Source organism: Meriones unguiculatus, chromosome 2 (assembly GCF_030254825.1).
Source record: "Meriones unguiculatus strain TT.TT164.6M chromosome 2, Bangor_MerUng_6.1, whole genome shotgun sequence".
In the NCBI taxonomy this organism is placed as follows: domain Eukaryota; kingdom Metazoa; phylum Chordata; class Mammalia; order Rodentia; family Muridae; genus Meriones; species Meriones unguiculatus.
The window spans coordinates 115,668,438-115,683,516 of record NC_083350.1 but is presented as its reverse complement, the minus strand read 5'-3'; the positions used below and the strand labels follow the sequence as shown (position 1 = coordinate 115,683,516).

The 15,079-nt window shown below is 37.8% G+C and overlaps 1 protein-coding gene across 8 annotated transcripts in view; it reads right to left on the bottom strand.

Annotated features, from left to right (window-relative positions):
• Lin7a (lin-7 homolog A, crumbs cell polarity complex component) overlaps positions 1-15,079 on the bottom strand; it is a 147,291-nt gene that overhangs the window by 31,875 nt on the left and 100,337 nt on the right. For 5 of the 8 annotated variants that reach the window (XM_060378012.1, XM_060378013.1, XM_060378018.1 and 2 more), the window contains 2 exons: positions 14,969-15,040; positions 12,508-12,717 (listed from right to left, as the gene is read on the bottom strand). In XM_060378012.1, coding sequence (XP_060233995.1) covers positions 12,508-12,717; positions 14,969-15,040 — 282 coding nt within the window. Of the gene's footprint in view, positions 1-12,507; positions 12,718-14,816; positions 14,894-14,968; positions 15,041-15,079 lie in introns of all 8 variants that reach the window. The other 3 variants (XM_060378019.1, XM_060378020.1, XM_060378014.1) reach the window with 3 other exon arrangements.

Here is a 15,079-nt window from a genome sequence, read left to right as displayed (position 1 = left end):
AGATGATGGGTGATTTTACAGTCAACATCATACAGCAATTCATCATGCTACCCATGAGTGTCATTAGAAGCCATGTGAAAATGGAAAAGTTTTGGGTAACAATCTTGGGTAACTAGTGGCAACTAAATTGCCATAGCATGGGCAACACCATTGGATGGCACCTTCACATTGTGTAAGAGCAACTATCACAACAACCATCATTTGATTTGGACTGTGAAAATCTAAAAAAACGCCTGCTAGTTTCTAACAGGGAGTAGAAGGTTAACAGAGCCTGAATGAACTGTGTCCATTCTGGATGAAGAAGAACAAAGCCAGCAACATTTATGATTTGCCACAACCAACACTTCCAACTGAACCAAAACTCAGATGGTCATGGTGGAAGGAGCAGCAGGTTCAAGGCTGAGAAATAAGGTCTAGGTCAGGCTGCACAGGGTAGTGTATTCGGGACTGGAATTCCCTGGCTCTGGCCTTCCAACTCCTCCATGAGAAGCCCAGTCCTTCCTTTTTCGGAGCATTGCCCTGGGTGGCTCAACCTGCATTTGCATAGATTTGCCCAAAACATGGGTGTGCTTGACTAGCTTTCTGAATCTGTGTAAGGAAGTGAGATTTGAAGACTAAGATGTGAGAATGCTCGGTGGTGTCGCCACACACCTTTAATCCCAGCACTCGGGAGGCAGAGGCAGGTGGATCTCTGTGAGTTTGAGGCCAGCCTGGTCTACAGAGAGAGTTCTAGGATAGCCAAGGCTACACAGAGAAACTTTGTCTCAAAAAATTACAAACAAAAACAAGAACACCAAAAAAAAAAAAAAAAAAAAAAAAAAAAGCTGGGGCTGGAGAGATGGCTCAGTAGTTAACAGGCCCTCTTTCAGAGGACCCGACTGAGAAATGGTCAATTTCCAACACCCCCATGGCAGCTCACAGCTGTCTGGCAGTCCAAGATCTGACCATCTCATACAGACATACATGCAGGCAAAACACCAATGCACACAAAATTAAAAAAAATCTTTAAAAAAAAGATGTGAGAGGATCTAGATTAAATCTGGGATGCCTGTCCACTCCTACTACCCCCCCCCCAAAAAAAAAAAGGAAAGGAAAAAAAAAAAACCTATAAAGAACCTGGACACAAAATTTTGGGAGAAGCAGCTGCCTGCCCTGTAGCCTGAATGCCAGTTTTCTCTCAGACCCATTGTACAACTTGGAGCGCCAAGAGGTTCCCTGTGGGGTTTAGTTATAGACTTTATTGTATTTTCCTGAGTTGAGCACATAAGCAAGGTGGCAAACCTTTGCTGTATTTCTTTTTGTGACATGTTGCCATGATATTTATACAAATCATCCAAAGCTGAAGGTAAGGCCAGTTTATGAGCCGTGCAGCCCGTTCTACTGATGGAAAAAAAAAAATCCACAAGATGCTTCAAGGACTCTCAGGTACAATAAGCTCCTTTTGGGTATAAGCTGTGTTTTCTTAAAATGTTCCTTCCCCAGTGTCAGGCACATGGGACGTGGCTGAGAAATCTTTTTGGATGTCTTGTTGAGCACTTCAATGTGATAGTCTCACAATCACCTCAGAGATGAAGCCAACAGCAGATCTAATCATTGTGAGCTGTCAGTTAAATTGCCTTTGCCACAGAGCCCTCTGTCTGAGACCAGCTGAGGCTCAAGTGTCTTCCAGAGTGGCTCCCATTCGTAGACCCCTATCAGCCACAATGTCATAGAAACTCATTCGATTCTCATATACAACTGCAGTTAGATCTTAATAACCCAGTTTGCTTTTTGGTTTGTATCAGTTTTCTTAAAATTTGCTGATTCAGTTGAAGATCACGGTTTTCCACCAGGCATAAGATTTGCTCTTGGAGTGGGCAGGTCTGAAGGTAGTTTTTATTTGTGTGTGTGTGTGTGTGTGTGTGTGTATGTGTGTGTGTGTATGTGTAAGTGGGGTAGGGTGTCAGTGTATAGCAGATGTGTGGTGTGTTCATGCTAGTGATTATGAAGGCCATAGTGGATGCTGGGTGTTCTTTTCCATAATTTTCCACAATATTTTTGGAGACAGGTGTCTCACCACACTCAAGAACTTACCAACTGACTAGTCTGGCTGACTGATGAGATTTTCCCATCTCTGTCTTTTCAGTGGTAGGCTAACAGAATTCCAGGCTGTACCAAGCTTTTACACGGGGATTTGAACTTAGACCTTCCGGATTGTGCTGCATCCACTTTCCATACTGAGCTAACTCTTCAGCCCCTGATGATACGTTTTGATTGGCATGTCTAGAGGGCTGGGGTGTTACGTGGCCAGGGTGAACATCCTTTAATGTAAATATTATTCTATACATTAAAGGATGTAATATAAACTACATTTTATATTACATCGAAATATAAACTATTTGAAGGGTAATAAATTATTAAGATACATGTAATTTACTGAAAGGCTTTCATATTCAAAATTGTAAAAACACAGTAATAATAATAAATGTTTTTGCATTGAATTGCTGTTAGTCTTGTGGAACTCAATTTTTCAATTTGCTCTTACAAAAGCTAATGTTAGATTACCACTTTATCTCCATAGCATTTCCCATAGAGCAGCCTGAGGATAGTATACAAGGCTGGGCAGCAGTTCCTTTTCTTTTCCTGCACACCAGCATTTTGTAACAACAACAACAGAAGGGCACGATCCAGGTCTGGGGAACCCTTTGTCTACCAATTTCTGTCATTCCTTTATCATGCCCAGTCAACTGCAGGTCTTATTCTTGGTACCATTATCTCCAAAATAATTTTCAAATCTTTTCTTTTTGCCCTAGTCATTACTGTCCCCCTAAAGACTTTTATTATATCTCTCCCGAATCTTAAGCGTTTCCTAGTTGCTCTCACTAACTCCATGTTTTCTTCCAGAATATTCTTGCCAGAATAGTCTAAGTATAAATAAAATCATTTTGGGTCAATTTCTCCTTCAAATGATAAATGCAAGCTCCCAAACAAGTTGTCTAGGGCATTTTGTAAATCCTTCCGCCCTACTTTTTAAACTCTAGACTTCATGCTATGGCTATGCTTTGTTGTCTCTCTGATGGAAGGCACTTCATCAGCCTTATGACTCTGATCATTCGTGAATGCTTAAATCTTGAAACTCATGAATGCTGGAGTTAAAGAATAGATAATGAAATACTTGACTAGGCAGGATTTGAAGACCAAGACTATTTTCGTGTGAGGTGAACTGTATGTTTCCTGCCGAGAACATAAAGATCATTATCCTATTTACAGTGTTTGCTTTTACAAAGACTTTGTCATGATGGGAAACACAGACAAACTTATCTGGGAGTTGAATTAAAAGGCTGTTTAATAATTTAAAAACCACAACAGTGATGAAGTCTTTGGGGGAAGCATTAAGATATGTTTTTTTCAATGCCTAATTTTCAAATCTTGATTGTCAGCAGCAGAAAAACCTAGAGCACATATTGTTACATTAATGCTGAAAGTGTAAGGGCACTGGACAGTCTAGTGGCTTTCTCACAATCATCCTGCCAATAACTAGTATCCAACTGCTTTTGATGAGGTATTTCTTTTTTCCTTTTTAAATTATTATCATTTATTACACTTTATTCAATTTGTATCCTGGCTGTGGCCTCCTCCCTCATCTCCTCCCAATCCCATCCTCTCCTCCTTTTTCTGCCCCTATTCCCCTCTCCTAGTCCACAGATAAAGGAGGTCCTCCTCCCCTCCTATTGTATTTCTAATGTCTCCTGATAGACAGAATGAACAGTGGAAAATTTAAACTGGGATGAAAAGTTAACTGCCTATATGGTAGAATTCTATGACAAGAGCAGCTATTGGGTATAGCAAAAGTAACCAGCATACTGATAGACTTTTTAGTCCCCCTTTAAAACATTAAAAATATCAATTTAGTATAAAAATTTCCATTAATCATAACAATAAAAAATAAGGTTACACTGCAGTTATCAGATGCTAGATTCTAGTCAAGTGATTTGATGTTGCGTGTAAAGAATTTTATTGAGGAAACATTTGGTAGAGATAAAAAAAAAACTAATGGAATTTATTTCCTAGTGAACAGCTTCTGGAAGTACCAGAAAGTCTTAACACATCACGGCACTTCAGAGTGATGCACTGAGTTGAAAGTCTTATTAGGTTTTTGTGTACAGCTGCTAAGGGTCTGTTGGTAGGAGGTCAGTCGGTGTTTCTACCTTATTTTATTTCAGAGACTGCCCACCTCATCCTGATCTTCGTTTAAGTTACTTCGGAAAAGTCTTGGAATCATGGGCTTTCTTACCTTCATAGCTCCATTCAAACTCTCCCTGCACTACAGTGATGAATTATCATTATTTTTTATTTAAATCCTTAATCTTAGCTTAAATGTCATTCTCTAAGTAGGTCATTCCTAACAGTGTTAAAAGAAGCTCTCATTGCTTTTAACATCTCATTGCTTTTAGTATCTCTGACAGCTCTTTGGATGTTTTGTTTTTCCTATTTTATATATATATATTTTTTGTTACATCAGACAGTATTTAATTAAAATGCTGCACTACACCCTGAAGTATCGACTTGAGTTCTTTCATGCCATCACTCTTCCTTCACTCTATACCTAGAAAGAACAAAGGATCCCAAATACATAAAGCTTTGGAGTACAAGGTGAAATGATGGCTTTATCTTTTCATATATATATTTCATATTACATTGGGCCTATAGGAAGGAAGAAGAGGAGACTTATAGGTAGGCATCATTGAATGGTACCCAGTACAAGAAGTAAAAGTAGCAGAGTACCCAAATTGGTATGGAAAGAAAGAACTTGCCCAGGGTACAGTGGAAAAGGCTGAGTACATGCTGTCTGAGAATGGAAAACCAGTGTTCCCAGGGATGGTAGAACACTGGCCTCAGTCCTTAGCGGGGGAAGGATCCTGGGTTTGTGCTGCTTACATGCAGAAGAAGAGTAGCTAAAGAAATCACAGCCTCTTAAACCCACAGATGTTCAACATCTTGAGATTGTGCCATATTATCTCGGTGGATCCCAACTTCAGTCGTAAGTGTTCTATTACTGTGGAAGTAGAGGTATGGCATAGACAAGAAGGCAATCATCGTGGAGAAGAAGACCAGAACAGGGCAGCTACAAGTGGAAGGACACAGGCAGTCCTCAGAAAGTGGAAAAGCCAAGAAACAGATTATGTTATTGAGAATCTAGATGGGGGATAGATCTTGTTGGCTGGTTGGTTTGGGACCAACAAAACTGATTTGGGACTTCTGGCTCTCAGAACTGTGACAGAATCAATTTCTGTCATTTAAACCACTAAGTATGTGGTAATTTGTTAAAGATAAACACACACATGAAGTAAAGATCTACATTTGACCAATGTAGATCTGGACAGAATCTTTGGGGGCATGTTCCTTAGGTTGAGAACATTCTGGGTAGCTCATCAGGGTAAGGTACGCATTTGCATGAATACATTTGCTATCATCACCTCTATCTTCTCACAATCTATTAGGCAAAGTTTCCTGAGGGCTTTACGGTGCCTGGCTCTGCTCCCTGATCTGTATCCAGTGGCAGCTGGTAGGTAATGATTGATTGATTGAATGCTAAAATAACGACAGTGAGGAAAACCACAAACAGTGGTTAAAAAAAATAACTATGAGAAGGACTACACCAGACACTAAATGGAATAGTCAATACATGTCTAGTCGTGACCAACAGTCTTTTATTTTATTGTCCTGCTGCAGTGTTTCCTTCTGTTCCTCAAAATTAAAAATCTCTGTCATGAGGTGGCTTGGACTGATGGGGGCAGCGTAAGGCTTGTTCAAGGTTGCAAGCATACAGTGGATGGTAATGCATGCGGTCCCTGTGTCATTCTGAAGGTGACTGTGATAAAACGAAATTTTACATCTCTTGGCTTCTTCACATGTGAGTGGAGTGTCACATGACGGCATCCTGGGAGCAGAAATGTTCCATACCTAACTGAAATTCCAGTTTGCACTCACTCCTGTTTAATTCCAGCCCAAATAATCTCCCATGCTTGGCTGTCAAGGGTAGTTAGAAACCTGAAAATGGTTCAAATGCAGAGAGAGGATGTGAGAATAGCTTTTATTTCAAACTTGGAAGCCTTGAATTAAGTTGGGGATCCTCATGCCTAGCCCATAGGGAAACTGAGGGTCAAAGCCATTTGCTCCCCTTGCCAGGGTCAACCCTTTAAATACCCAAATGCGTTTGTGCATTAGTTATTAGTCGGTGTTGCTCAGCTAGCTGAGGGAAGGTGGTTGGCTATTTGGGCTACACTGAGGTTCCCAGGAAAAGAGCAATGATTATCAAGGAAGGTATGAAACAATTTTAGACACAATCAGACAGAATGTTTGTTTCTCACTCCTCAGTACTCTGAGACATTTGAATTAAAGTGCACTTCTTTTTCAAACTATTACGACCTTTGCTGATTTTTTTTTTTTTTTGTAACATTTGAAAGGTCAAAAATGAGTAGCTGAAAAAAACATTTTACCTTCTCCTCACTGAAAGTATAAGCCCATAAAGGTTAAGAAGTCTTGATCTTTTCTATATCATGCTTGAAAGCATGAGTTATTTATGGCTATAATATTTATTTACTTTTAAATTATAAAGGTGGCCTGAGTCAGAACCTCTAGCTCTGCCATTCAATAGTTGTTAGGAGCTTGGATAAGTTACTGGATGTCTCTGTTTCCTTGTTTGTAAATGGAAATGATACTAATAACACTTGTTGTTAAAGATAATTATGAGGAAAAGAATTCATTCATTATGTAAAGTCCTTACAGTGGTGCCTAACACCCAAAAATATTTGTAGACCACTGTTCAACTATGCACGGGGCCTTTTCTTGGACTGGACATGAGGCAATGGAGAAAAATTGTTGCTGCATATGGTGAATGTGTTTTATTGTAGGACTTAGACTCGCAGAAATATTTTGTGATATGTTTCATAAGAATTAAAAGGCCCTTTGGTTATTTTGTAAATTTCACTCCAGGAACAGATGAGTAAGATTCAAGTTCAAGTTTCTCTACTGGGAAGCTATAACTTTACACTGGCTCAAATCTATCTTTCTAAATTTAATTTAATTTAATTTTTTTGGTGTTGGGTACTAAACTCAGGGCCTTGTATATGCTAGGCAAGCTCTTCAGCACTGAGCTGTGACCCCAACCACAGCTCAGATTCTTGATTAATCCTCACTGCACACCTGACAGCTCTCTGTGTAGCTAATTTGAGCTGTGAATCTCACCCTTAACTTGGCATGCACATTTATAAAATGGGAAAGAGGCCAGGTACCGAGAAAACTTATTTATTCTCCTCCTTTCCCACATCTTTATTCATTCATCTGTTATGCTTTAAAAAGTAATTAGCTATGTGCAAACACTGTACCAACAACTTGATTTAGATTTAACTACACAGTGAGGCAAATGTAATTACAATTGTCCTGCCAGTGGGGTTCTGAGGCAATGTTTGAATTTCAGACGCTAGCCATGTCTCTTCTTAACAGGGGGGTAAGACTAACGTTCTCCTGCTTCTGTTTTTTCCTTCTTTCTGTTCTTTGGTATCTTGTTCCTATCTTGCTCTTGTATTTGGGGGACTGTTTGGAAGGTTTCTCCTTTTAAAAAACGTTATGAAATAATTGCAGTTTATAAAAAGGTGAGGCAATGTACAGGGACCTCTTCTGTTCCTTTTACCCAGCTTTGCGATATTAACATCTTCTCAGACTATAAAATAACATAAACTGCAAGAAATTGACACTGATGTAGCCACAGAGCTCATTCAGATTTAAGTGGGATTGATTTTCAAACAATCACATTTTACTCTTGGTAGTCAATTAACATCACAGTAAAGACTGAAATCCACTTCATGAGTTTACTGTGGGTCTCTGATTTTATCTGATTGTTTTATCTCTCTCTCTTTCTCTGTGTGTGTGTATGTCTACAGCAGAAGTATCCTTCCCATTTTGTAAGACTGTCTTCAACAACCAATGGAAAAAATAACATGTTTTCACGCTTAAATACTATAAGGTACAAACCATAATGAAGTACAGTGACCCAAACTTTTAATTATCTCACTGAAAGACCATATCTCAAAAACAGAATCCATAGACAATAGATTGTACCTACTTGTCAGCCCCAGAATATAGGGTAGTATGAATTGGAAAACTAGTGCGCACAGTGGGACTCACCAAAAATTTCATCTGAAGCTGTAAAATCAGAGTCGCAGAGTTGGCAGGAACCATTGAGCTGGTTGCAACTATGTACACAGTACTGGGTCTTCTAATCTCTGATTCAGACTTCAGACAATGGGCATATACTCCTTCTGGGTGAGTATAGACTCTGTTTAGATGGCTTTACATGTATACAAGGTCTTTATTAGGAAAGCTGGATTCTGCTTTCCCTGAAACCTTCATGCTCTGGCCTAGCTTCTGTTATTTGGCAAAATGGAGGTCACCTGGAAATGCCATTATTCTCCTAAAATCTCTCTTCTCTGCAAAAAGTGACTTCAATCCTTTAACATTGTGCCCTTCAGGGAGGCATGCTAAACTACAGCTGCGTTCACTAGATCAGACAACAGTAGCGAATGGACTGACCACAGTCTATCACACTCAAGAGCTTGAGCGCCATCTTCGAGTAAGTCAAAAGTATTTCAATCAATGTTCCTACAAAGACATTAACATGGTTTGGGGTCTTCTCTTTTGCTCCTCATCCCAATTTATAATGCTTTTAAAATCAATTAGTATCCCCCAGGAACCTTATTCAAGCTTTGGTATTTAGCCACGCCTCCATGATTCTGTATATACAGTCTCTGGCATCTGAGCAGGGCTTCATGAAGAGCCTTATTAAGTGAAGCCTATTGTACCATCTATTGAGAATTTTTTTATATATATATCTTGATTCTATCACTAAATATATTTACTGTCCCTGTTGGCTCCATACTGGCTGCAATCTTTAGAAATAGTCCTTGAGAGAACACTTTCACATAAAATGGTGAAAAGGAGATGATTAGAGAGCTATAGGTTCCGAACTGTAACACCATGACCTCCTATTAATGTTAAATTTTAATTCAGCTGTTAGTTTTTGCCAAAGCTTGACACAAGAAGTAGTAGCCACACACAAAAGGACTCTTTATTAGGTGATTCAATGTCTCATTTATAAGAACCCCATGGGAAATTTCTTTTCTAGCCAGAAATAAAGAAAAAAAAAGTCCATCAGAGTTGAACTGTTATGAGTTTTCTTCTGTGTTGACTTATAAGAAGAAGAAAAAAAATCAATTGCTCAATTGCTGTATCCTTTCTTTATTTCTATTTATTGATTCCCCCTTCTCCTTTTATTATCTTGCATTTCATGTTATCAGTTATGTGTTAATAAAATGGTAAATTTTGCAAGATAATATAACATTTCCTTTCTAAATGTAACCAAGGTATAAAAATAACATAAAAGTAACAAAATAGATGATATCATTAGAAACATCATTTAAAATTCTTAGGCCCATAAGATAATTTAACCTTTAATTTGCTAAATAGGAAATTGTTCTCCGAATGCTTACTAAAGGTATTCCTTAACCCTTCAAATCATGTCTTTCTAAATTCTCAGTTTAGAAAAGTATGTTATGAAAATCTTTTCTATAAATCTCAAATGGTACTTGTTTCAAAGCAGGCATAGCAATCACTTCATCATTTGCTAACCTTGTCTTTGGTTTGTTTTTTGGTCTTTCAATTATAGGGCCTCCAACTCTATTTTATTATAAAATATTTTATTTTCACTAAATAACATGACCTGTGTGAAATTATTTCTACTGAAAAGACCCCTGGACCCAGGGATAAAAACCCAGGCTTCTTGAATTGTATTAGTTATGATTTCTGCAACTAGGAGCAGATCAGTGAGCCATGAAGTTTCTCATTATAGAAAAAAAAAATACCTTGAGATGAGCACCCAATAAAATGGATACAACTTTCTTTTTGATTTACTTAAAAATACATTTTTCTTTTATATTTTTTAGGTTAATCTTTCCCGCCTATTTCCTCTCCTTCAAACCTCCCCTATGCCTCTCTTTGCTCTTTTTCAAATTCACACACCTCTCCTTTTACACTAATTGCTGTTACATAGTTATATGTGTATATATGATTTACTTTTAAACCCTTTAAAATAGGTAATTGTTACCAGTTGTTGTATAGAGGGTCAATATTTTAATTTGTAACTCATAGAGCTTAACAAACCAGGCCAGGGTGAGCACAGCAATTTGGAATATGTCTGAAGAAACTCTAGCCATGACAGGGGGTAGCATTTGTTAGACTGACTGTAATGAACAAACATTATTTTTTTTCTCTTTAGCAAACTATGTCAGAAATTGACTTTCCTGAAATTAGTGCCTGGTTACCTAAAATTATGCTTTGTTTTGTTTTGTTTTTTAGTTGGAAACTCCAGTATATGGTAGCTTTTAAGTAAATGTGAATTCTAGAGTCTTTGGAAACATGAACAGAGTAGAAAAATCCTGTACATGGGATTAATAAGTGTGAACATAGGATAAAAGTTAAATTGTATGTTTAATAAAATGTTTGATTTTCTGTGGCTGAATATAAGGAAAAAGAATTGGCCCTGGAATATTCCCATCTGACTCAAGTGGATCTTTCTTTCAAGTTTATGACTGAATACCCCAATGGACAGAGAAGTGGAACCTCACCAGCTTCACAGAACAGAGGCTGTTGCTTCTTTCTTCTTAATAAATATTTGCTAATTTGCACACAGCTATCTGTACAGGAGAATTTTCATTGAGGTTTACGTTTCATCAAGTCAATAAAAGGAATATTCCCAGCACTTTAAAAATCTCGCTCACTTCAACCTTCTTTGGTGGTCACACTTACTCATCAAAGGTGCATGTGATGGAATGGTCACAGGCTGATTCCTGGTAGACACGTGACCTCACTCATTTCCATCAGTCCCCTTATAATTAGTAACTACTCTGTCTGCCTCTTTTTAGATTGAGGCTCCTGAGTAGGTAGGGTGGTCTGTACACTGTCCACACTGTTACAGCCTGTAACAGTCTGTAACAGTCTGTAACAGTCTGTAACAGTGTGGACACTCAGGGGGGAAAGCAGGTCTGTTTGATTTCATTGTTGCAATGCTTCTGCTACTTCTCAGGTTCATCTTGAGGTCACTACTGGAATGGATGCCTTATTCTGAAATGCTTAGAGCTGTGCTCCTTGCAAATGTGAGGTTAAGCAAAGTCTGTTTGCTCCCTTGATGGCTAGTTCAAAGTCAATTGACCTATTAGATTGATGATTGATGTCATAGATGATTATGGTTGCTTTGTGCTACTATAATGAATATGCATATGTGAGTGTTTTTTTTTTGCTCTCTTTCTTCATATTTTAAAGATACAAATATATTTATATCTGTAAAGCATATTCAGAGAAACCACAAATTAACAGCACGGGGCATAGCTTACTGTATATCATAACCTTTGACCCGACTCGAGATCTTCTATCAAAAAGCTGGGTTCTACAATTATCATTTGGTACAAGCCTTGAGAAGTGATACTTACTGAAAGGTCAATAAAATGCTTATCTCAAAGCATTTATGTCTTTGAGAAAATAGAGGAAATGGTGATTTGGAGATTGGAATGATCATATAAAATATTCATGGACTGCTACTTTTGATGCTTATTAGAGAATAGCAGAGTTCAGTGAATAGCATTTTAAAATATAAAACCACTGTTTTGTAGTATGCTCTAATTTTTAAAATATAAAAATACAAATACGATTAAAGATATAAAAAATTATACCATGCTTACCAACCAATTATCTCATTTCAGATATGTTATGTTAGGTATTGTGTTTTGAGCATAAAACCAAAATCTAGATTACATATTAAATCTTGCTCTTATAATAAATGTTTATAAGTCAAAGGGTAAGCATATTTTGATAAATTCCCATTTCTTTTTCTGAAATTTATGATCTTAGATTGGTTATGTGTGGTACAAGTGGAAGCTAAGGAGAAAGACTAAGTTCGCTTCACAAGAAGCTATTTCTCAGCCTGGAGTCAGCCATGGTGGTCCAGTACTTGCCCATCATACACGTATCTCTAGGTTTAGTGCTTAACACTGAAACAAATGAACAAGCTAACTAGCCAACTAACTAAGTAACTATCTAACTTACTAACTTACTAAAACAAAACATCAAACTCAAGTGCTCATAGAAATTTGGGATGAAAATGACATTGAAATTATATTCTTCTGAATGCTAATTTAGCATCAGTATCCTGAGAGGGAAATTCTTGGTGATAATTTCTTGGCATGATTTTCTGATTTTTCAACTGTTGATATTTATCATACCTGTGCAAGGTGAAATGAGACATAAAAATATAAAATTGGTGCTTTTATAGGTTTATACCCATCCAAATCCAGGAAACTGGTTGGATATGGTCATAAAATTACTGTCTGTACTACAATTTCAGCATTGGGCTACAGTCATGGGGGGAGGAGGAGACACATTTAGGGAGAAAAATCTGTGGGTAGTTTAGCAACATACCACTCCATTCACTGATAGCAGCTGGTCTCCTCTTTTGAGGCCTCCGTGTCTTTCAGCCACTCCTCCGGGGATGATGCGGGAGATATAAATTGGGGAATTCTGTTCCTTTCCTCCCATGACGTTAAAACCCAGGCCTTCATCAGTCTTTGGCAGTTCAACTACCCGAGGGTGGGAGTGGCCTTCGCTGGCAGCAAATGCAGCAACTGTTGCCTGAAAGAAAAGATGTTCTTTTGGTAATAAAACAAGAGAAATAAGACTAAGTGTATGATCTTCAGGGAATAAGTTCTTAGACATCTCTCTAGCACTCTGCTGTAGAAGGAAGAACACAGAGTGTCTTCTTTTAGATGTCATATATGACTCATTTCTTTGGTAAAGCCTTACATAAGGCTTATCTACTATGAAAAATAAAACCCAAACCAAAATCACTGTAAAAATCTTTCAGAGTTTCATCAGCTACATGTGAAACTTGATCAAGGACTCTAAATATTTGTACACATATTACCTCATATAATTATTGAATGCATGTTGACCAGGAACACTTCATGGGCAAACTGTACCACACTCTTCCTATGGCACATAGCCTAAGTTGTTGCCACACATACATTTTCATAGATACTTATTCAACAAACTGAGAAGCACTTCAGTATGTGTATGCTCATGAAAACAACATAATCTTGCTATTGCTGAACCACCGGTTTAGTAAAGAAAATGGAAAGGCTTTTATTTTTTAAAATTCAGGATGGCTAAAAAAAAATAAAAATAAAAATGAATTACTAGATTAAAAGATATTATCGTTATCTCATATTTAGTGATGTTGTATTACTAAGAATGGTGACTTATTAGGTCATTGATTACATCTTAATTCTACGCTAACATTTCAGCAATTTTGTAACAGCTGTTCATAGGCAAAAATGAATGGCTTGGGGCATTATTTATAATAAGGCCTAAAAATTTTTATGTGGTCATAGCTTCATCTTAAAATTAATATATTAATTTCTTTAAATTCAAGAAATCAACTTACCAGCAGTTCCCACCCAATAGGATTAAAATAGTAGTTTCAATCAAGCAAAGATTCTCTGCCTGCTTCTTGTTTTCCACTTCCATTAGCTTGCCTTAACCACAGTTGATTAGATGCCTAGTGTAAAGTGATTTACTCTCAACCCTGTGAACATATTGATTTCCCACTACTGTACATTCTTTTTCCACACACCGCATTATCACATCAGTTTAGCATTATACTACTTCCTGCATTTAATGAAAGATAGTGAATGACATGGAAATAATGGCTTGGTTTTAGCTACATGCATTTGCTCATGCAAACCCTGTTGTCATGCAGGGGTTTTAATGGCTGACATGGATGCAATTCAGACAGCCCAGAAACAACCAGAAAAAATATTGTGCTATTGCAACATTATGCTGCTATCCTGCTGTTCTACATGAATAAGAAATGAGAATGGTAAAACACTACATAATTCACTTTCCCCTTAATTAAACCATGTAGGAATCATTTTTCTCTGTGTGTTCCACTTCAGAACAAGCAAAGCATGATGTAATGGTAATCATACCCTCTATTTGCCAGGGTGAGGAAGGAACTAAAAGAAGGAAGAGGGAAAAAGAAAACTTTACAAATCCATAGGTTTAGTTACAGGATGAAAACTGAAAATATCAGGGGAGAAATCAAAGAACAGGTGATGTAACGCAAAGGAATTGAATGAAAAGTTCTGATTATTCTCAGTGGTTCTCACTTCTTCGTCTTATTAGAAAGTTACTAGCCCTTTACAAAGAAAGCTGTGTTCTGTTAAAACACTTCTGTATTTGTAAAGTACAAGCTATATGTGTGACTTTAGATTACCACTATTGTTTCCTAGTGATTCATCTTTCAGAAAATGTCACGATCCGATCCTCTTTCTGCATCCTTTTCAGCGGGACCACTGCAATATCTGGGTTTGATCCTTTAAAGAACAAAAGTGGTCCGTGCCACAAAGGTGTTAGGCCTTCCTTTCGGTCATGGCCACTTTCAGCAAGCTGAACACGAAGAAGAATGCTGGCTCAGTGGTGTCAGGTAAAGCCTGTCCGTGTCTTAACTTACTACAGGGCTTTCGGCCTGTGCAAATGAGGTTTCATGCTCTACCTAGGATCTGGCTTCTTTGGCATCCGCAGGATGTACCAGAAACCATGTAGAACTTGATACAGTGAAGCAGCAGGTTTGCTTGTGCCAAATGGATATTTAGTGATTTTAATGAAATCATTCTCCTTCCTTAAGCTACAGAAGCAGCAGAAAAGGTCAATTTTTCCATTAGGATTTTTACCTGGTAAGTAGTACTGGTTCTAGACTCTGGGCTGCCACTGAGGTCTAAATTCTCTTACAGTGTACACACGAGAATACCTGAAACACACACGCGCACAATCAATTACTACATCACTGGGGTCAAGTGTACTTTTAAAGTTACTCAACTCTTACCTTTGCTGTGGCCCTCGCACGGAATTCAGGGCAGCCATTAACAGTAATCGTTTCATGCATGTATTGATACACCTAAAATAGTCATGTAAAAAAGAATGTGTAAGAATATAT